Source organism: Bicyclus anynana, chromosome 3, assembly GCF_947172395.1.
Source record: "Bicyclus anynana chromosome 3, ilBicAnyn1.1, whole genome shotgun sequence".
Taxonomy (NCBI): domain Eukaryota; kingdom Metazoa; phylum Arthropoda; class Insecta; order Lepidoptera; family Nymphalidae; genus Bicyclus; species Bicyclus anynana.
The window spans coordinates 13,539,519-13,561,138 of NC_069085.1; the positions used below are offsets into that span (position 1 = coordinate 13,539,519).

The following is a 21,620-nucleotide window of genomic DNA, read 5'->3' on the forward strand; positions in this document are numbered from 1 at the left end:
GGCGCGGGGGCCGCTCGCGACGTGGCCGCCGCGCCGCCGCACGCTCCGCCGCCGCCCGTCCGCGCCGCCTAGCAACGCGCCGTCGGCGTCGCCGCCGCCGTCGTCAGGGACTCCGCTAACAGTATCGGGTCACTCATCTCCTACATTGTTGACGCGACATCTTTCTATAAGACTACATACCGCATTGCTTAATAGAATTCCTAGCCTAACTAAAACACAAAAAAAAAACAATAGATACAGTTGACAGTAGTAGTAACGTGCTGAGTGCTAAAGTTAGTAAATATCTACCGGCTACTTACATATTATCTAAACATAAAACAGACTATTGATTGATTGACTTTCAGGCGATTTTCACCAATTATACTTAGTTGCCATAACTTTTGGCAGTTCGACCAATTTTTATGTAACTTAGTTTGTAATTATATCATGGTTTGTAATTATATCATCTTTGATTATATAAGGTCATGCTTATATTTTTGATAGATACCCAATCGGGTATATTTGAAAATATACGTTTGTTCATCCTCCATGATCGTGTAAAAGGCTGAACCGATCTTGATGAAACGTTTAAGAAACATCTCTAAAAATATTTAAAACATCCAAATTTGATCTCTCACTTAAGACTAATTCTTCTCCCATTTAAATGCTACATTGCCAATAAACAGACATTCATAGCAGCCAAACCTGCAATACCTACCATTTTTTTATAATCGGAGGTGAAAAACTAAGAACACGTTAGACATTATCATTAGAATCTGTGATCGTTTTGGGGCAAAAATCGTCGGTAAAAGTAGCTAGTATCATTAGCGCAACGCCAAGGCATCTCTAAGGACAGGCAGAAGCAGCTGACCCGATCTGTAAGGGCAACTCACTGTACCTACTAGTACTAGGTATTCATTCTTCTCATCTTCCATAATACGAGTATAAACGTACTCCACCCTAGGCAACTGCAAAATGAAATGCCAACGTTCTCGAGCAGAATTGCTCCTAGGAGGGTTATTTACTCCTAAAATCTCTAGCTTTTGCCTTTTAGAGGAGTAGATCTCTACTAATCTATCTACTACTGATCTACTACTAATCTATTCGGCGCGTTATGAACCAAGTCGTAAGGACATAATTAGTTTAATTTATTTGTCCTAATCCGCCCGCCAGTTCAAATTGAGCAGTGGCCAGTATGGTACGTCCAAGCTCCATATTCCTCTCTTAAAAGGTCCTTCCTTCGGTCCTGACCTGGCTGTTTTGTATTAGACCTTCAAATTGGCTATATATTATGGCCCACAGCTCATGTTATAACGCGCTTGATCATCATCATATCAGCCCACTGCAAGACAAAGGCTTTTTCTAGGGACTTCCAAACACCATGATCCTGAGCCATATCTGCATCCTGCATCCCGCATATAGCGCGCTTACTATAGGATAAATAGAAATCAAAATTGGGTGTTTGCATGATCGTTGTGATCAAGATTCTTGACGTAACATCAAAATTGTTAGACCGAGCTAAGGCGGTCCGCTAGCAAACCGCATAGCTGGCTAAATAATACACAAGCAGTTCCTGCATTATCCTACAATTATTGCACTTTCTTTCCCATTGTTAGCGTGATGAAATCAGTTTTACTATCTAGCGATGGAGCGAGATTGGCGAGCGCGCGACTCGTTAGTCGTTAACCGCAGTAGATGCAGCGGAGGTACTTTCACTCCGTACCTGCCACATGCAACCAGTTATTTATGTACCTACCTTAGCCAGCCATCAAAACAAAACTAATAAATCTCTGTCGCGTCTCGTTTTATATGAACGCGTAACACTTTATTTTATTTAAAAAATTAAATACGAGTAAAGGCGCTTCACAGATCTATAATGAAAACTAATGTATTCTGTAATATCTGTAATGAAAAGTAATTTTCCAATGTATTTTTTCTGAAACGCAGAGAAATTCAGATTAGTTTAATTCTTGTCAGGGCTGGAAAGTTCTAGATTTTGACGCCTAATCCGCAGACTAGACAGTAGTTATACGAATCAGATTTCAATTGGTATACGTATCTACAAAGACTTAAATTATAGTACTTAGTTTATTATACTTAGTAAGAAATGAAAAGATAGAAAACTGCAAGAAAATAAATAAAATTCAACAAACTTTTTTTGATTGTCCACCTTCAGTCGAGGTGACTCGACAGTATAAAGAAGAAATGTTTTTGTTGGCAACCCTAAATACAAGTAAGGTAAAAAAAAGAAAAAGAAGAATCAATCAAAATGAATAAATTTGTATGGCATACTTCGATTCATTATAATAGGTTCACCGGGTCATTTGGTAAAGATTAATAAGGCCGAGGGCGCGAACGTACATGAAATAAGAAACCCAGTCAATACAGATTTAAAACTTTATTGATGACATACAGTGCACTTGTTTAATGAGTCTGATTCAAATGATTTACATTCGTAAGTCGTAACAAGTAACTTTAATATCTAAGGGCCAGCGCTGACTGAGCGTTTAACTCCATACAGCGTGTATTTAGAATTATTTAACTATATTTTCTAATTACTATTGAGCTTAACATTCCTGTTTCCGCTACTTCAAATACAACAAAGAAAATCCTTTCTGTCGCTCTAAATGAGATTGCATCTATTGCCGGCAAGCGAGATGAGTTTAACGCTCGTTGTGCGTTGACCCTTAATAGACTTAATAAAATAACAGTTTACAATTTACTTAACCAGAGAAGAGAATTTACTTAACTTAAGATCGATGGCTTGCACAGTGATTCAGATCAGGTTATGCAGCTTTCAGAATTTTCTAATATGAAGTATTAACAATGTCATAATTAGACATTATTTTGTATAGGTAAGAGATGGGTATAGTGAACTAACTGTACAAGTCATTCTTAAGCTCATTCAGCTCTTATTGCTATTCCTTTAGTTGATTCTTGTATTAGTCGGTTATAAATAAAATAGGGTAGTCGACTCAAATTTAATATAAACAATATTAATTTCGTGTACATGGAATAAGGGTCCGAAATATATCGCTATCAAATAATAAAAATTAAGGATTTCTTATAAAACTCAATTTAAATAACACGTATTTTTTTAAATTTTCCAAACGTCAAAAACGCATTTTAGTGACGTCACAATGTTATCTAATATTTTTGTCAAATTGTCGCTCCGTTTGATGAAGGGTTTGTTAAAGTTACGTCATGAAACAGATAAATAATAGACAATCACTACATGAACTAATGCAAGGCGAAAATCCGTCCATTCCTACCAATGTTTAGAGCCTCAATATCTCAACGGTAAGAGCGGTTGGACTCATCACCGAGGGGTGGTTCTTCGATCCCCGCACCGTTGATCTATTGTCGTACCCACTCCTAGTACAGTCTTTCCCGTCTATTTGGAGGGGAATGGGAATATTGGTCATATTAAAAAAAAATATATGGCAAATATTATTTTAAAAAAATGTAGCTCTGGGTACACAGTTAAAAAAAACTTATGAATATGAGACCTCTTGCATAGTCAAACGGGATTCCGTTTGATTTTAGATGTAGTAATAAATTGACACACCTGTGGAAATATCATACGAGCAATGAGATAATCTCATAAAGAAAAAATAGACAAATTTCAACCAATGGCGGTGCTTCGACTTTAGTTTTACACCAGTGGCGTAGCGTGCCCTGAATAAAAATTAGTTGGGGGGCCCAATACGAACCATATATTAGTAGATTGTTTCCAACTTTGTGGTTGGGCGCACGCTAAATTTTTTGACTTTTGTCATTTCTAAAGTAACGTGTTTTTTTTCGGGACGCACCAGATAAGTGAGATTGTGAATGTGGATTTAATATTATTTTACTAATTTTTGCTTTCACACATAAGGGGCCACAGCGCTCTGTTTGAATTGTCTACTGTCAAACGCTTGTCTGCACAAACTGTATGCATAATATAGAGATTTTATGGACATTAAGCTAGGTAATCAAATACATTCTATTGTTGCAGGTGATTCTTTGATATATCCAGGAAATCTGTAATTTATGTTCGTAATTGACGATTGTATTGTTTGCAGTAAAAATTCATTTCATAACTTAAGTACTTAAAAAAAAGAAAATTCTCTTAACTTTTATATTAAGCTACATACAAATTAAAATAAATATTTACATGTATTCTTTTCACAACAGTAACCCTGGAGAGAGTTAAAACAATTATTATTATTTGACTAAACTAATTTTAATATTTCCTAAAAATAACTTAATTAATCTAACCATAAAAAATCTAGCAAAACTGTGCGGTAAAACGTACATGTAGCTTGCACAGTTCGCTTTGAACATTGTCAGATTGAAACTTGACATTGTATTTTGTCAGTTAAGCGAGGTTTTTGCGGAAAAAAGCTATATAATAGTTGATGGGAAAAAATGTATGGAACCTAATAATAAACTGGACAAATATGTAATGTCATATACATAATTTATAAATAACAATATTTTTAAAATATTGCTATAAGAAAATATTATATGATATTTTGTTTGTCAATACGTTAAAAATAATACAAAATAAATCGCTAATAATACGAAATATGGGCACCGGCAGCATTATGAGACAATACATTATTTTATGTTAAAAATAAATTGTTTATATACGCAGTGGCATAAGTAACTTACTATTTTGTATTTCATTTATTTGTGGCTAATAATTACAATATAATTTCACATACTTGTAAGCCCTTTTTTAGTGTACTGCGTGAACTTAAATTAACATAATATTTAACTAATAAACAAGATCTATTAACATAAGACGACGTTATTAGTCATATTTGTCGAAGTCAATGACCTACCTCGTTCACCATGATCGCGACCTTCAATGACGAACTTAATCATACCATATTTATTAGAATTAATATTTTATAATATCTAAATATTTTTTCATCTCAAATATTCACGTTTTATTCGTCATTTCCAGTCACTTTTCAGTGTGACGTCATGTATTTTGCTCCATAGTCACTGCACAAGTAGTGTATGAATGTGTTGTAATGGAAGGTAATAATAATTCATATATGCCATAATTGGAACCTCTCAATGTGTTCTTTTTAGAGAGTTAAAAGTCCGGGAATATCCAAACACATTGTGTTTCATTAAGTTTTTTATGTTTTACTTCAAGTGCTGTCCGTCTTTAAGAGATGGCCAACTAGTTGACGCTAAACGTAAAAAAAGTTTGGAGTGAATTTTTCAAAACCTACAACCTTAACTCCAATAGGGTCATGACCACGATGGTTAACATGAACAAAAGTTTGCATTTTCTCATGACTGGATTCTTCATATGCTATTTTAGTCTTCAAGAATATAACATCTCCATTACGTTTACTTCTATAAATACTCCAGCTTGGCATTCATGGAATTAAGACGATAAAGGTCAGCTAGGCTGTTGCCATAGTAACGAAAACGGCCACAAATGATCTCTATTACTTGTTTATCCGCCTTCTCAAGTATAGGCATTAAAAGGACGATGTTTTTTTTAAATTTCTCTCTGTTTTGGCATTATTAGGATATAAGTAGCGTGTCTTAGAGGGCCATTTATCAAAATTAGTTGGGGGACCCGATAGACGAGCGGCAAATCCCAAAAAAATTCTTTAGTTTTTGATTTACCCTACCATAAAGTATTGCTTTTTTTTCTTTTGCCATTTCTGCAGTTTTTTGTACGTTTTTATTCCCGGGAAGCACAACCCAAATTAAGTAACATTGTAGATTACATTTTAGAGGTCCGGGGACCTCTTATCATTGATACGGCAGATGCGGCGCTAGCTACGCCCCTGGTTTACAGCCACGGGTGCCAAGCGGGGTCCATGCGGCAAAGGTTGTCGTGGCTATTGGCCGCCGTGACGAGTGTCGCCACTTTGCTGTCGGGCCCGTCGAACAGGGCTAGGGAGTTCAGTCTATTCATTATCACGGTCACCGCTTTAGTCACCATGTTGATGATGGTCTCGTTGTCCATCTCCATGGGTTTGCTGTCGGTGGAAGTGCCCGCGGTCGGTATGCCCGATTTGTCCTCCAGACGTTTCCGGTAGCCGGTTATCATTTCGTCCCGCAATATTGTTCTTAAGATGGACTCGATCTGCACAAAAAACATGACATTTAGACGTAGAGCGGGGGCACACGATGCGTTGTCTTACATAGAAATATCTGTGGCATGTCACATGATGCACTCCGGCGCCGCACCGGACTTATGACCACTGAGACGAGGCGGCGAGTGGTGAATGAGTTGCGACGTCGGAGCGGCACCGCTCAGTTGTTTATGCATCACAACATTACTTGCGCCACTGCGACATAACAACGTTGCGGCGCCGCATCGTTCGTGTGCCCGCTGATACGATACTCTTTGCGATGCGGCGCTGCAACGCATTGTGTGCCCCCTCTCTTAGTGACCGTACCTAATAAGGAATGTATTAATTTAATCACAACTGTGTATCGTTGTCAACGTTGATCTTTACGCCTTGACAGACGTTCTAAGCACTAAGTCTGATCGACACTTTTTGTATAAATAAACCGATTGAGATATATTTACGACCGCAAATATGACAGCTCAATCTAACTTTGCAGTGAGGACAGGAGGTGTTGTCTTTTTGGTCTTTTGCATTTGAAATAATCAAAACAAGTCATGACGTCATCTAGGTGATACTAACCTCCAATAATAATTCTAAATTTTCGTTCATGATAGTCCACTAATCATTTTTTAAACCAAAACATAACCTTAAAAATAATATTAAAAAACTTCAACCCCTTTCTCAACACTCTAGGGGTAGAATTTTGAAAGATCTGGATTGACATTATTTTTAGTATTTCTTAGGTAGTAAACATACCAAGTTTTACAAATGGATCCTATAAAACTTTTTCGTATTACGGTCTAAAATCGTGCTAAGTTTCATTTGAATTCATTGAGTAGTTACAGCGTGATGCCCGGTCAACAAAAAATACGGACAGACAGACAAAACGAAATATTTTTGACTTCGTTCGTAATATCGATTATTTAATGCACTCCAACTAAAATTTTCAAAATATCTTCAATGTACATAATTTGACCTGTTACTGTTTTATTATAAACTAGCGGACGCCCGCGACTTCATCCTTCCTTAGACTTCTTTTACACAGCCATTACAGTAATATGACTGTAGAAAAATGGAGTGACTTCTTCCGTTTTCCCAACATTTTCCTTAACTGGTCTGCTCCTATTGATCGTAACGTCATGAAAAGTACCTATACTATAACCTGCCCAGGAGTATGAAGAATAATTGTACCAAGTTTTATTAAAATCCGTCGAGTAGTTTTTGTTTCTATAACGAACATACAGACAGACAAAAATTTTACTCATTGCATTTTTGGCATCAGTATCGATCACTAATCACCCGCTGATAGTTATTTTGGAAATATATCTCATGTACAGAATTGACCTCTCTGCAGATTTATTACGAAGTCGCGGGCGTTCGCTAGTTACAAAATGTATCCTAAATTTCATTTTAAATAGTTTTACCTGTGAGTCAGTGGCATTTCAATTAGGTATCTACAAAACACAGATACTGCAGAATTTTATCATAATTTTCCTGTTAGAAAAATAGTGATACCCGTCCGGCGAGCCAGCTGCCAACGGCTAGGCTAAACCTGTTCGGTGTACGTACATCGTACATACGTACATCATACTTGGCACCTGGTTGTATTCTCGTTTACGAGAATGTATACAATAAAATTATACAAACCGCAATCGCTGCTTACTGGGAGAACGGAACAAAACAATGCCAGGGGCAAAATTATGATATTGAATGAATAATAAACAAACATTGTTTATTTTCGCAAAACAAAATCTATACACATAAAAGTGAGTCGTGTTATTTACACTATTTATAACTGAAAAATGGCTGGACCGATTTGGCTAAAAATTTGTGGAGAGGTAGCTTAGAACCAGGAGACGGACATAGAATAGGGATAGGGATTCACGCGGACGAAGGGGCGGGCGTCCGCTAGTCAGTAAATAAAAAAAAATATTTACTTCAAATTCTCACTACTCAGTACATCAATACATATATGTATTAATTGTGTCTATACTCTATATGTGCATTCAAAATAACTGTGTTTATTCAAGTGCTTTTAGTTACACACGATACCACAATCACCCTTTTTTAAAAAAATGTCTGTCTGTCTGTCTGTCCGGGCTGATCTTTGGAATGGACCGACTTTAATAGGACTTTCACGAGAAGATAGAGAAGATTATTAAGCATCATAATAGGCTATTTTTATCCCGCGAAATTAGTGATAAACCGACAATAACGTAGTCGAAATAGTTACTCATAAACTTGAATTTCTGCAGCTGATTTCGTAAAGTGTGGATCCTTCCTATTTTTTATTCATTGGGAAAATCTTAGACATTATATAAATAAAAAACAAGATTAGATATTTGTCCTTGGGCCCAAGGACCATACCATCAGTCAGAAATAAAACTTGAAAACGAGATTGGATGTATTTGTATATCCAATCTCGTTTTTAAGTTAGAAATAAAATTAAAGTTAGAGATAAAACGTAATAACAAGTTAAGACATTCTTTGAAGTTAGGGATCAAAAGAAACGAGATTTGATTTATCTTAAAATTAGGAATAAAACTTAAAAACAAGATTTAAAACATTCACATCTACTTTATATGTTTGATATGTATATTTGCTATTAAAAAACAAATAAGGTTGGATATATCTTTAAAGGTAGGAATAAAACAAATATAGATTGGGCATACCTTAAAGTTGGGTGTGACGAGACAGCGGGCCACGGCGATGGCGGACGCTGTGAGCGGGCCCGTGATGCCCATGTTGGTGATCAGCTCCGAGATGTTGGGCGTCAGGCGGAACGGCACGGGCCGGTTTCCGTCCAACTCACCTGCAACAAAGGATAATTCTTCATCTACACTAATACTCAGTGGCGTGCATAAGGCTTTTAATTAGGGCATGCACTATAGGTACAAATTGCACAAAATAGAAAGTTCCCCCTCCAAAACAGGTACGTTATGAATCCTTAGGGTATCGTCGTCATCAACCCATATTCGGCTCACTGCTGAGCTCGAGTCTCCTCTCAGAATGAGAGGGGTTTGGCCAGTAGTCCACCACGCTGGCCTAATGCGGATTGGCAGACTTCACACACGCAGAGAATTAAGATAATTCTCTGGTATGCAGGTTTCCTCACGATGTTTTCCTTCACCGATTGAGACACGTGATATTTAATTTCTTAAAATGCACACAACTGAAAAGTTGGAGGTGCATGCCCCGGACCAGATTCAAACCCACACCCTCCGGAATCGGAGGCAGAGGTCATATCCACTGGGCTGTCACAGCTGCCTTAGGGTATGCATTGTGTTTATGCATCTATGAAGTGCACGCCACTGCTAATATTATAACTGAGTGAAGTGATAGCCCAGAGGATATCACCTCTGCCTTCGGTTCGGAGAAGCGTAGTTTCGAATCCGATTCAGGGCAACCAACTTTTCAGTTATGTACATTTTAGGAAATCAAATATCACGTGTCAAACGGTGAAGGAAAAACATCGTCACGACACCTAAGAATTTTCTTGATTGAATGTGTGTGAAGTCTGCCAATCCGTATTGAGCCAGCGTGGTGGACTATTTGGCCTTACCCCTCTCATTCTGAGAGGAGATTCGAGCTCAGCAGTGAGTCGAATATGGGTTGTTGACAATACGAAATGTGTCCGTTATACCTTTATATATAATATTCCTTTCATACATAAATGTACAATGTACAATGTAGTGGCGTATACTAAAGCCAAACTTGTGGGTTTATCAACAAAAAAAATAAAAATGAAGACAGAAAGCACGTGTCACATCATACCTAATTTATTTGAAATTATTTATTGTATTTTTTATAAAATGTTAGTCAAAATTAAAAACTACCTATATCTAATCGTTCCAAGATTATATTAATCAAGTTTATTGTCAATAATTTAGGACCAAGTTAATTAAAATTTTAGGCGTGAAATGACTAGCGATTTATACCCTCATTTTTAAGTTGTTTGTCGATAAACAATGTAAATCGAGTTGACTTTAATATAAAAGAGTATAGAAATTATACGAACAAATTGTTCGGAATGGTAAATTCCCTCCAATACAGGTTCGTAATGAGTTTTTAACGTATAGGCAGTGTATTTTTACATCTACGAGTATTATGTGCACGCCACATCCTAATAAGGGCATTACCCAGATGAGGCAACTATAAAATCAATCAAGTAACAAAACGATTATTATCGCTGCGTTATAATCCCTACTAATATTATAAACTAGCACACGCCCGCGACTTCGTTCGAGTGGAATTCTGTTTTCCACAAATCCCGCGGGAACCATGGATTTTTCCGTGATGAAAAGTAGCCTATGTGTTAATCCAGGGTATTATATATCTTAGTTCCAAATTTCACCCAAATCGGTTCAGTAGTTGCGGCGTTAAAGAGTAACAAACATGAATACAAAGATTCTCGTTTATTAAGTAGGATGTAGGATGGATGTCTGTCTGATACCTTTTCCCGCTAAACTACTAAACCGATTTGGATGAAATGTTACGGAGATTAATAAGACTTTACCCCGGGTTTTGTAAAAAAACACATTTCACGCGGACAAAGTCGCGGGCGTTCTCTAGTCACTCATAATAGTTTTATTGCCAGATTCAGTTATTTTACATGTGATAGTAATTGGTAAAGCTAAAGTTATTAGAAAGGTTTCTTAAAATTTAAAAAGCTTTGCTCGAAATAATGGTTCAATATTTAGAGTAGTAACACGGTTTCATATTATCGCGATTAACTTCTAACGTTTTAGTCCTATTTGATTGTATATTGTTACAAAAACCTATTTATTTCTATTATAGAGACGACAAATTAAAAACACGACCATTGAATTCGGTATCCTGCACCACATCCGTATGCAGTATGCAGATTAAGGCATTTATATTGCACTTAATTGTGTGGCTATGCTTTTATAGTCGCGATTCCATTAAAAATGCTGGTCGACGAGTATGGAATATAAAAAAAAAAACCAAAAACTTGTTAATGTTTAACGAAGCAAAAATGCAGTGTCGTAAAGAATAAATCAAATAAAAAAACCTGTTCAAAGTTGCCAACATGTACTGTGGAGGCCATTAAAGCTTTTTTTTAAAAGCTTTGCAATCGTAAAATATTTAATGGCTAATTCTTTATCCTGGACTTCTTGAAGGGTGAACACGCCATAAATAGTCCTAATTGAAATGGAGACATATAATAATCGTATATTAAATTTATAGATAAAATATGTGTGTCTATCATTGTTTAATTTAAAAGATTTTACGAGTGTCATTTTCTCGAGACATTAATATTTTTAATCTACTTAAAAAAAGGAGAAGGTTCTCAATTTGACGAATATGATTTTTTTTATGTTTGTTACCTCAGAATTTCGTCATTTACCAATTTTAAAAAATATTCTTTTGTTATATGATACAAAACTAGCGCTTTCTCGTATCGCGACTGTGCTAGTCGCAAACACAAGACATACCGATCAACTTATACTTTATGATCATGTGATCCTCTACTGATATATAAAGATCTCAACATGCGAAAAAAGGGGTTCTTTCATTTCTGGCCAGGTCTCAGCACATATTTCAAAAAACTTGAAAACATCACAGAAATACAATGAAATTATATTTTGAATGATTTCACAGCAACTAATTCGTTTAAAAATATAATTTCTGAGCCTTTAATAAATACCTTGTACCATAGACCATTTCTTAAATGACAACTACCTACTACTTAACTTTAAATAATTAGCGATCTGTGGTTTCGATGTGCTTGTGACAGCAATCTACTTAATGTTCAGAAATTCATACATTAAATAGTTATCCGAATGATTCACACAGGGTTAAATATATTAATATTAAAGTAATTATATTATAAGCATGGAATATTTCGGTTTATGATTTAATGATTATTTAGCTTCAAATGTAGTTATTACTGAAGTCTGCAGGAATGAAAACTAATACATAGCTGGAATGAAAATGAAGACATACACATGTTATGTATATGTGTTCATTTTCCACCATTTTTTTTTTATTATTATCCTGTACCTCTTTTAAAATAGTCTTGTACAACGTAAACATGACTATTTATTAAGAAAACAAACCGTATGCATCAACTATTTTGTCACTCTGAACATATTGAACTACTGTACTCCTACCTGACCAAGACGTCATACATTTGTGAAACAACTCCTTTAGAAAAAAACAAAATGGCTAAACAAAAATCTTCGAACCCCTTCCAACTTTTCAATCTACATTCCATTTGAGATAGCATTAAACAAACAGTTTTTTTTATAGATAGATTTTACGTAACGCTAAATTTTACATTGACTATTGAGTGCCACGTTGATTTATAAAATTAATGACAAAAGAAATAATGTAATTTTTGTTGGACTATTACTCTACCATGATGGTTTGCGAATTAATATAAATATTAATATTTTAAAGAAGAAAGATTTGATTATGAGTTTGCATTCAATAGGATCTGAAAGTAATAATTATTTGGCGATTGGAACGAAGGGAACCATCAGGGATCATGTAGGACTCTAATGGTGAAAGAATACCATTAGATCCCTGTTTCCACGGGAACAGGAACTACGCGGGTGAATCTGCGTGGCATATGCTAGTTATTTATATAGATAATGAAAACACGAAAGCTATCTAAACCGCTATAAAGTTCATAGACTCAATACAATAATAAATTACCTGCATTATCCTGTCATGTATTGGGCTATAAAGTTAACGAGCAAATCTATCCTATCCATAATTATCAAACAATTTGTTTACAAAGTAAAGCCATTTTGTCCGACTTCAAAAGTAAACATACATAATTAAATATTTGCATTCAATCCATAATTTTTTAAATGTATTTTTAACAATGTTAATAAAATACAAATCATAACAAACCACAATTAAAAATTTATAAAAAAAAATATAACCCTCCCGCTGTAGGACACTTGAGTGCCTAAGCAATCGGATGTCAAAGGCTCCAGAGTGTGGACCCTCCTTACAATACACGCCGTCTCATGAATCACTGCCTTTTGTATCCGGCCCTTGATCCGGCTTGAGCAGTAAAGCTAAAGTTTCTTAAGGTGTTGGACGTTGGTCGAAGCTTTTCGCTGTAATACCGTATTGACTTCGCTAATACATAAAAGAGCAACTTCTTTTCTTGTTACAGTCCAATGCAAATATCTCCAAAATTAGCTGCGGCTGTCGCTACGCGCAGGCCATACGTAAAGCACGCTAATGTCAAGAAACGTGAGGCGCGCGGTGGAAGAGATGCACGCGCGGGTTGTCTGTTACTGACCTGTGGTGTCATCCACATCGAACTTGAAGTAGGCGACGTTGAGCAATCCTGAGTCATGATGTACGTAGAGCATGTCCGGGTTCAGTCGCGTCAGGTGGAGCACGTACTCCGCGAACGCGGCGAGCGACAGCTGCAGGGTCAGCATCTTGCGGAAAGTCCAATAGTCCGTGGGCGCGGCGAAAGTGCGGGCCGCCCATTCACGGACAAGTCCACGTGGCACCATCGTTGCTTGTACCTGAATCAAATAACCGTGATAAATAAATAATAAAAGAAAAATAATATAGTACAGTTCATAATAACTTTATAATACAGTTTACCTCTCGTAAGATGTCCCGTAATACTTGATGTGAGGCTTGCGAGCCGCGCGCTTGTACAGCTGCGAGTCGCTCGTAATACCGAGATATGGGCGCGTCGTATTCCACGCCCCTGATACAAACACATTCCATTACATTCTACTAAATAGTTATATATACAAAAAAATTCAATCCGCGTATTTTAGGAATGTCTTATTAAAACTAAAATGAAACACAATCTGAAGACAACAAATAAGCGGAGGGCGGCATGCAGTAAAGTAATATCTAGTAAATAAATAGTTAAAGAATTGTCTTACCTGTTAGCGCATTCAGTGCGATAGATGTCCAGTAGAGAGATCGAGCTGGGGTTGTCCTCCACGAGACGCATCTGAGGCGACACCGACACCACCCTCGGCACGGTGAAATGCAAAAACCTTCGGGAAGTTTCTTTCTGTTTGCCGAGGTAGTGGTTCAGCATCCTCAGCAGTTGGAGCACGCGCTCTTCTCTCCTGGCGTCCCCTAGCCCAGAGTCGTTGACCACCAGGTAAGGGTATATCTTGCCATTGTGACCTCGTATGTACAATCTACGGGCAGATGTATTGTGCTTCTGGACGATCTCGACACGCGGCATGAAGCGTGCGATCCTCACATGGTAGTGAGTGTGTTTTGGCAGTAAGAACTCTCCCGGTAACTCTACTTCAGCCGTCTTTAGACTGAAGTTCGACAGGAACCTGCACTTTTCTTCGATAAGGAATGATCTGTTGCGAAAAGTAAATAGATTATCGTACTAGATCTGACATGTAAATGAAGCGGTTATGGTGTTAAGCGTCACTAGAACTAGGATGATCATGATAGGTTGGAAACATGCGTAAGCCGTGAGATGATTGTAACGGAACTACGGATGTCGTGTATAGTGCGACACAATAGAGTAGAAAATAAATGAGGGTTGCTGTCACTTATTGTCGTTCATAGGGTAACCCTGAACAACCCCTTGATACTGTTTTATGTCGCACTACAGTAAGCGCCACTAGAGCATACAATGAGAGACGGGACGGCACAACCGAACAAGAAACATCACCTGTATTTACCTCGGCCGCGACCCAGTGGTGTAGGGCTATTTACTTGGGCCTTTGTCTTGGCCTCGAGTATCTTGACCCACTACAGCAGTGATTCCCAAAGTGATCTATATCAACCCCTAGGGGTCTATGACAAAATGTAAGGGGTCTATGTCAGTGAAAAATAATTTGGGGGTCTATAAAATGAGTGTCCACGATAGTGGACCTCAACACATACACTGATAGTACCTATTTTCGCACATCATACTATCTTCTACAAAAATTTATTATATGTTTATAAAATTGTGTAAGTTGTAGGATACAGAAAATCAATATCAGGTAAATAGGGAGTCTACCCAACACGGTAAAACATGGCAAGGGGTCTATGACTCAAGAAAGTTTGGGGAACTCTGCACTACAGCATACAATGAGAGATGGGACGGCACAATCGAACAAGAAACATCATCTGTATTTACCTCGGCCGCGACCCAGTGGTGTAGGGCTACTTACTTGGGCAGAACCTTTGTCTTGGCCTCGAGTATCTTGACCCACTTCCTCAGCTTCTGTATGAGGTTCTGCAGCTTCATGGCGTTGGGCTGCGTGAAGTCGAAGTCGGCGGTGAACTGGCTCTTCATCTTCTGGAACACGGGGTCCTGCACCGTGGCCTGCGCCCGCCGCGCGAGCGACTCCGACGCGGCTGAAGAGAATGCACCACTTACAGTACTTGTAACACTTTCTGTTGACATACAAAATGGAGTGCGTGTATATAGACGGTCGCAAGGCTGACGGTATGCGATCGTTACCAATCTGGAAACCACAATTGTAATCGACAAATCGCATGGCAGTATGTGTTAATGTATAGCTAAATGTTAGTGCAACTAATCTAATGGTAACTTTTCTACTATGGATTTTGATTTAGTGATTTGCATGATGCTACATGATACAGCTACATTCTATTAAAATAAGTAGATAATAAGCCTCTCGCCGTACGTTCGGCTACAGTATGCTCAAATCAAATCAAATCAAAAATCATTTATTTCAAGTAGCCTCGGTTTACAAGCACTTTTGACACGTCAGTTGACTATTTGTAAAGATTCTACCACCGGTTCGGAAGGCAGGTTCTGCTCAGAAGAAACCGACAAGAAACTCAACAGTTGCTCTTTTTAAAAAATCATACAGTATTATAATTTACAATTGATGATAACATTACAATTTCTTATAGTTTTACTTTTTGTGTGAAGGTGGAAGCTGATCCAATGACCTCCAAGCGCTTGTGGCGTTCGAGCCGTCCACATCTCTTGTTGTGTAATTTTTTATGGATTACCTTGAGTTAGGCAAGGAGAATCTGACTATTGTAAACTCTGATTAATTTTGGTTACAGTTTGATTTGATTTGTTAATTAAGTTATCTTGACAATTGTTGTGAATTAAAACCATATAAAAATAAAAGTAAACACCAGTGTTAGGTGTTTATTTTTAATTTTATATACACTTCTGAGTTTCCCAAAAATATATTAATTTTTTTTCTATTAATTTACATGAGATCTGTTACCGTAAATTCTATCTAAAAGAAATATTATTTTTCATAAAAAATATTTTCTCTACCCAAATCCACTACCTTGTTAGTACTTAATTGTATGTGTTAGTGTACAATAAATGTTCAATTCGCCGAAGTTACAATGCTTTAAAAGACTACACGAAAATGTGTGAACCGATTGACAAGACTTAATGATGGTGTTGGTATGGTGGTGTTAGGATTCAAAAAATTACAATAAAAATCAGTCATTAACAGCTACAGCATTCAACATAGTAAATAAAGTATACAAGTAGGAACTTTTAAGGAAACAATTTTTGGAATTCGATGGAGCCGGCTGCACTCTCGAAGATATATGACGTCATGTGTCGTTTCCTCGCTCTAGAGTTGCCAACTTTTTTACAAGAAATAAAGTATATTCTGGTCTATGAAGATTATTATTAAACAGTATTTTAGAAAAACGAACATTTTCTTTTGAAAAATGCAACCTTTATAAACTTAAACGCACAAATATTAAAGATATTAATAATTTTATTTGAACGCCCATACAAATCTAACAAATCATCATGTACGTTCGACGTCATTAGTTCGTACTATTTTGTATGGGGCGTTTTTTCAGGGATCATCGCCGCAAATCTTTAAATCCCTGTAGCTCCGAAAGTAATGATCGCAGATACCCTGTTACTTTTACAAAATTGCTTTACTATTAGCATACTCTTAATTTATATACAATTTAAAAAAAACTGTCATCATGCCTATTGTAACAGACACGCGTCGGCTTTCACAACCAGAGTTCGCTTCATCAAAAAGAGCCAACACTCACTTATGCCGATGCCGATGCCGAAGGTGGAGACGACCTTCTTGATGAAGTTGAGCGTGTGCGGCGTGACGGTCGCCACGGCGACGGCGGAGCGGTGGTGGAACGCCACCACGTAGCACTTAGCGAGCCCCGCGCGCAGCTGCCGCAGCACTTCCTCGTACCAGTTCTCGCGGAACCACACCATCTACACCAGAAACGTCCTTTCAATGGCTACTCTTCTTATTTGCTGTGATAATAGTTGATGGGAACTAACTTACATAAAATCAAATCAAATTTAATCATCGTTAATTTGCTCAAAACATGTGGTTACAAAAGATGGCAAACAAATTTATATACAATATATATATGTACAACGTTTTCGCCTTGAAGAGCGTGCAAATTTCACAAAACATTACTTAGAAACTATACCATCTCAAAATCACATCATCAATAATACTTAATTAAAACTTTTAACATTTTGTAGTAGCATCATTGGAGTTGTAGTTCTTTACATCGAGATAACCAATGCATTATAGAGATAGCTAACATGTCATTTAAAATAATAATAACTACGATTGTGACATAATATATATACATATCAATTCTACAAACAAATAATATCTAAATATTGTCTACATATATGTCGAGTTGTGTGTTCAGAAAGTGTATATGCATAAATATAATGTAAGTAAACATAAAATTGTGCATGTGTGCGCTGAGTGGAGTACCTAAATTCGGATCACTTTTTGCGGTGATTTTGTAAGAACGTAATATATCTGTAATAGTATAACTGCCTCATTGATCGGAAGCTCGTTATACTATTATCGAACCAGTGGTTTGGATAAGGACAATGAGGTCCTGGGTTTCGTATCCAGGGTCATAGGTCAAAAAAATATTTTATTAGGATTTTTCTTACTAAAAAAATCTTAATAGCCGCTTGGAGTTGGGAAGTTAGCGGAGCATATTTAATAGTATAACATCGTTGTGGCACTGTACCTGAGGAGCCGTGATAGCCCAGTGGATATGACCTCTGCCTCAGATTCTGGAGGGCGTAGGTTCGAATCTGGTTCGGGGCATGCATCTACAACTTTTCAGTTGTGTGCATTTTAAGAAATTAAATATCACGTGTCTCTAACGGTGAAGGAAAACATCGTGAGGAAACCTGCATACCAGAGAATTTTCTTACTTCTCTGCGTGTGTGTAGTCTGCCAATCCGCATTGGGCCAGCGTGGTGGACTATTGGCATAACCCCTCTCATTCTGGGAGGAGACTCGAGCTCTGCAGTGAGCCGAATATGGGTTGATAACGACGACGACAGTACCTGATCAACGATGCCCTCCAACGAGGACAGCACGGTGGGGTGTATCTCGCGCTGCAGCTGCATGATCTTGGAGCAGCGCCACATGGGCAGCGTGGCTTTGATGGGCCCCGCCTCGCTGGAGCTCGTGCTCGCGCCGCTCGACGTCGACGCGCCTTCGTTGGCTTTTACGCTCGGCTAGTAGAAACAATGCATCATTTATCTTTTTTTGACCTCATAATATAGCTCAGAGATACTCAGTGGCGATGGAGAACGCTCGACGTCGACGCGCCTTCGTTGGCCTTTACGCTCCCCTAGTGAAAACAATACATCTATACTAATATTATAAAGAGGTAAAGTTTGTAAGTTTGTAAGTTTGTAACAATTTTTTGAAATGGGGTAATCTTCGGAACTACTGGACCGATTTTAAAAATTCTTTCACCAGTAGAATGCTACGTTATCGGGGAGTGCTATAGGCTATATTTTATATTTCTATCATATATAACTACTGAGATATCGCGGGTTTTCTCTTACAGGTCAGACCGAAAAACTTACTTATTCGCATGCGCTGCCTCAACCATTGCGCATAACTGAAATAAATGTATGGAGGCTTTTTGAACTTTTAAAAGTTCTACAAAAAAGTCCGCGACACCATATATCTATCTTTTATATTTTAGCAGATATAGTACCTTTAGTACTTTAATAAATTATTTAAATTTTAAACTAAGGTTTACGTCATTATTTACACAACTAAACTTAAATCCTTATTAAAATAAATGATTTAATAATCACAAGGATATTATAGAGATAAGATTTGCCCTTTACAGTATGTTAATTAGTTATATAGTTTCGGAAATAATACAAAATTTCTGAAAGTCGCAGAAATGCCGCTATATGACGCCCCGCGGTTTCAATTACGTGGTTCCCGTTTCCGTATGAATATGAGGACCAAACATAGCCTATGACACTCGCAAATAATGTAGCTTTCTATTGGTAAAAGAATTTTCCAAATCGGTCCAGTAGATCCAGAGATTACCCCCGACAACCACACAAACTTTACCTCTTTATAGTATTAGCATAGAAGTCGCTTGGGAAATTATAGTCTTTTGGTCATTGCACCACGCACAAAAGGCTGGACCAATTTTGCTGAGGGTAGGGATAGGATAGAGGTAGGAAAGGGGTAGGATAGAGGTAGGGTAGGGGTAATTTAGGGAAAGTGTAGGGTGGGGTAGGGTAGGGTACGGATAAGGTAGGGGTAGTGTAGGGTAGGGGCAAGGTAGAGGTAGGGGAAGGATATGGAACGTATAGGGTAGGGGAGGAGTAGGATAGGGGTAGGGTAGGGGTAGGGTACGGGTAGGATAGGGTTAGGGTAGGGATAAGGTAGGGGTAGGGAAGGGTTAGCGGTAGGGTCGGAGTAAGGTAGGGGTAGGGTAGGGGTAGATTAGGGGTAGGGTAGGATAGGGTATGGATAGGTTACGGGTAGGGTTAGGGTAGGGTAAGGTGGGGGGAAGGAAGGGTAAGCATTAGCGGTAGGGTAGGAGTAAGGTAGGGGTAGGGTAGGGTAGGGTAGGGTAGGTTTACGAGCAGGGTAAGGTAGAGGTAGAGAAGTTTACATCAATTTTTACGCGGACGAAGTCGCGGGCGTCCGCTAGTCATTTATAAATTTTTTTTTGACCTCATAATAAAGCTCAGAGATACTGAGTGGCGATGGAGAATGCTCGACGTCGACGCGCCTTCGTTGGCCTTAACGCTCCCCTAGTGGAAACAATGCATCATTTTATCTTTCTTTTGACCTTATAATAAAGCTCAGAGATACTGAGTGGCGATGGAGAACGCTCGACGTCGACGTGCCTTCGTTGGCCTTTACGCTCCGCTAGTGGAAACAATGCATCATTTATCTTTCTTTTGACCACATAATAAAGCTCAGAGATACTCAGTGGCGATGGAGAACGCTCGACGTCGACGCGCCTTCGTTGGCCTTTACGCTCGGCTAGTGGAAACAATGCATCATTTATCATTTTATTTGACCTTATAATAAAGCTCAGAGATACTCAGTGGCGATGGAGAACGCTCAACATCGACGCGCCTTCGTTGGCCTTTACGCTCCCCTAGTGGAAACAATATATCATTTATTTATTTTTTTGACCTCATAATAAAGTTCTGAGATACTGGCGGTGGAGAAGAGTTATGCTAGAAGTATATGTGTGGCGAACTCCTTCGTTCGCCCACTCATAGGTCTGGCCGTCTACATTTTCACATTTCATATCAGTTTCATATTTAGAATTCTCTCGACCGCGTATGCTTGAATAGATTGTTTTTCAGATTCCACTAATCCATCAGCAACATCTATTTTATAGTCGTTTTGTTTTATATTCCTTTACTATTTATATATCAGTGAATAAATACATCAGTTTAGTACATCGCTTTATTGCTATATCCACATAAAACCTTCACGGCGATATATGCAATGAGAAGATCCGTAATGGAGCTAAAGTTATTGACATAGTCAAAAACGGCTTTTTCGGCACATAGTTCGAAAAGCCGACAAATGATGGGAGTCCGGATAGTGTTGGATTGGCGACCACGCACTGGAATGCGTAATATTGTTCGAATCCCCGCTAGGTAGACCGACGACTGACCGGCATTGCTAAAAAAACAACCCATAACAAAAAAATCAAGATCGAAAGCTCGGTCGCCAAAGACTTTGTTGTTGAAATGTGACTGTATTATAAGTTTTCTATGATTTTTTTTCAATCTATACTAATATTATAAAGCTGAAGAGTTGTTTGTTTGTTTAATTGAACGCGCTAATCTCAGGAACCACTGGTCCGATTTGAAAAATTCTTTCTGTGTTAGATAGCCCATTTATCGAGGAAGGCTATAGGCTATTTATAATTCCCATATTCCTACGAAAACGGGACCCAACGCGAGTGAAACCACGCGGCATCAGCTAGTTTATGCATGATGGTAATTTATGACGTATGCTTGGGAAGAACGCGCTCAATATACGTACTGTGCTGGCAGTGGAGGTGGCGGGCGAGTTATGGTTTTCCGCTGTCTTGTGTCGCTCGCGTTGCTCGATCTTCAGCGTCAGGTACAGAGTGCGGATCGGGAAGTACACCGCTTGCGGGTACAGGCGGCCCACCTGGCGAGCGAGCGAACAATGTGTTGAAAATATGTTTTTTTTTTTAATTCCAAAAAGAATATTTTTGAAATCCTCTTATCAAGACCTTTCTTTTGATCTATCACACAATGAAGTTAGTAAAAGTTTTTTTTTCAACTTTCTCTGT

At 38.0% G+C, this 21,620-nt stretch overlaps 1 protein-coding gene across 5 annotated transcripts in view; it reads right to left on the bottom strand.

The window, feature by feature from the left end:
• Positions 1–2,362: 2,362 nt before the first annotated feature.
• LOC112058277 (transcription-associated protein 1) overlaps positions 2,363–21,620 on the bottom strand; it is a 58,142-nt gene continuing 38,884 nt past the window's right edge. For 2 of the 5 annotated variants that reach the window (XM_052890142.1, XM_052890147.1), the window contains exons 40-48: positions 21,344–21,475; positions 18,355–18,528; positions 17,058–17,238; positions 15,212–15,437; positions 13,964–14,404; positions 13,671–13,779; positions 13,354–13,588; positions 8,744–8,883; positions 2,363–6,082 (exon numbers count right to left, since the gene is read on the bottom strand). In XM_052890142.1, the coding sequence (XP_052746102.1) occupies positions 5,786–6,082; positions 8,744–8,883; positions 13,354–13,588; positions 13,671–13,779; positions 13,964–14,404; positions 15,212–15,437; positions 17,058–17,238; positions 18,355–18,528; positions 21,344–21,475 (1,935 nt within the window). In that variant the 3' untranslated portion in view covers positions 2,363–5,785. Of the gene's footprint in view, positions 6,083–8,743; positions 8,884–13,353; positions 13,589–13,670; positions 13,780–13,963; positions 14,405–15,211; positions 15,438–17,057; positions 17,239–18,354; positions 18,529–18,622; positions 18,645–20,341; positions 20,439–21,343; positions 21,476–21,620 lie in introns of those variants that run through there. The other 3 variants (XM_052890148.1, XM_052890156.1, XM_052890162.1) reach the window with 3 other exon arrangements.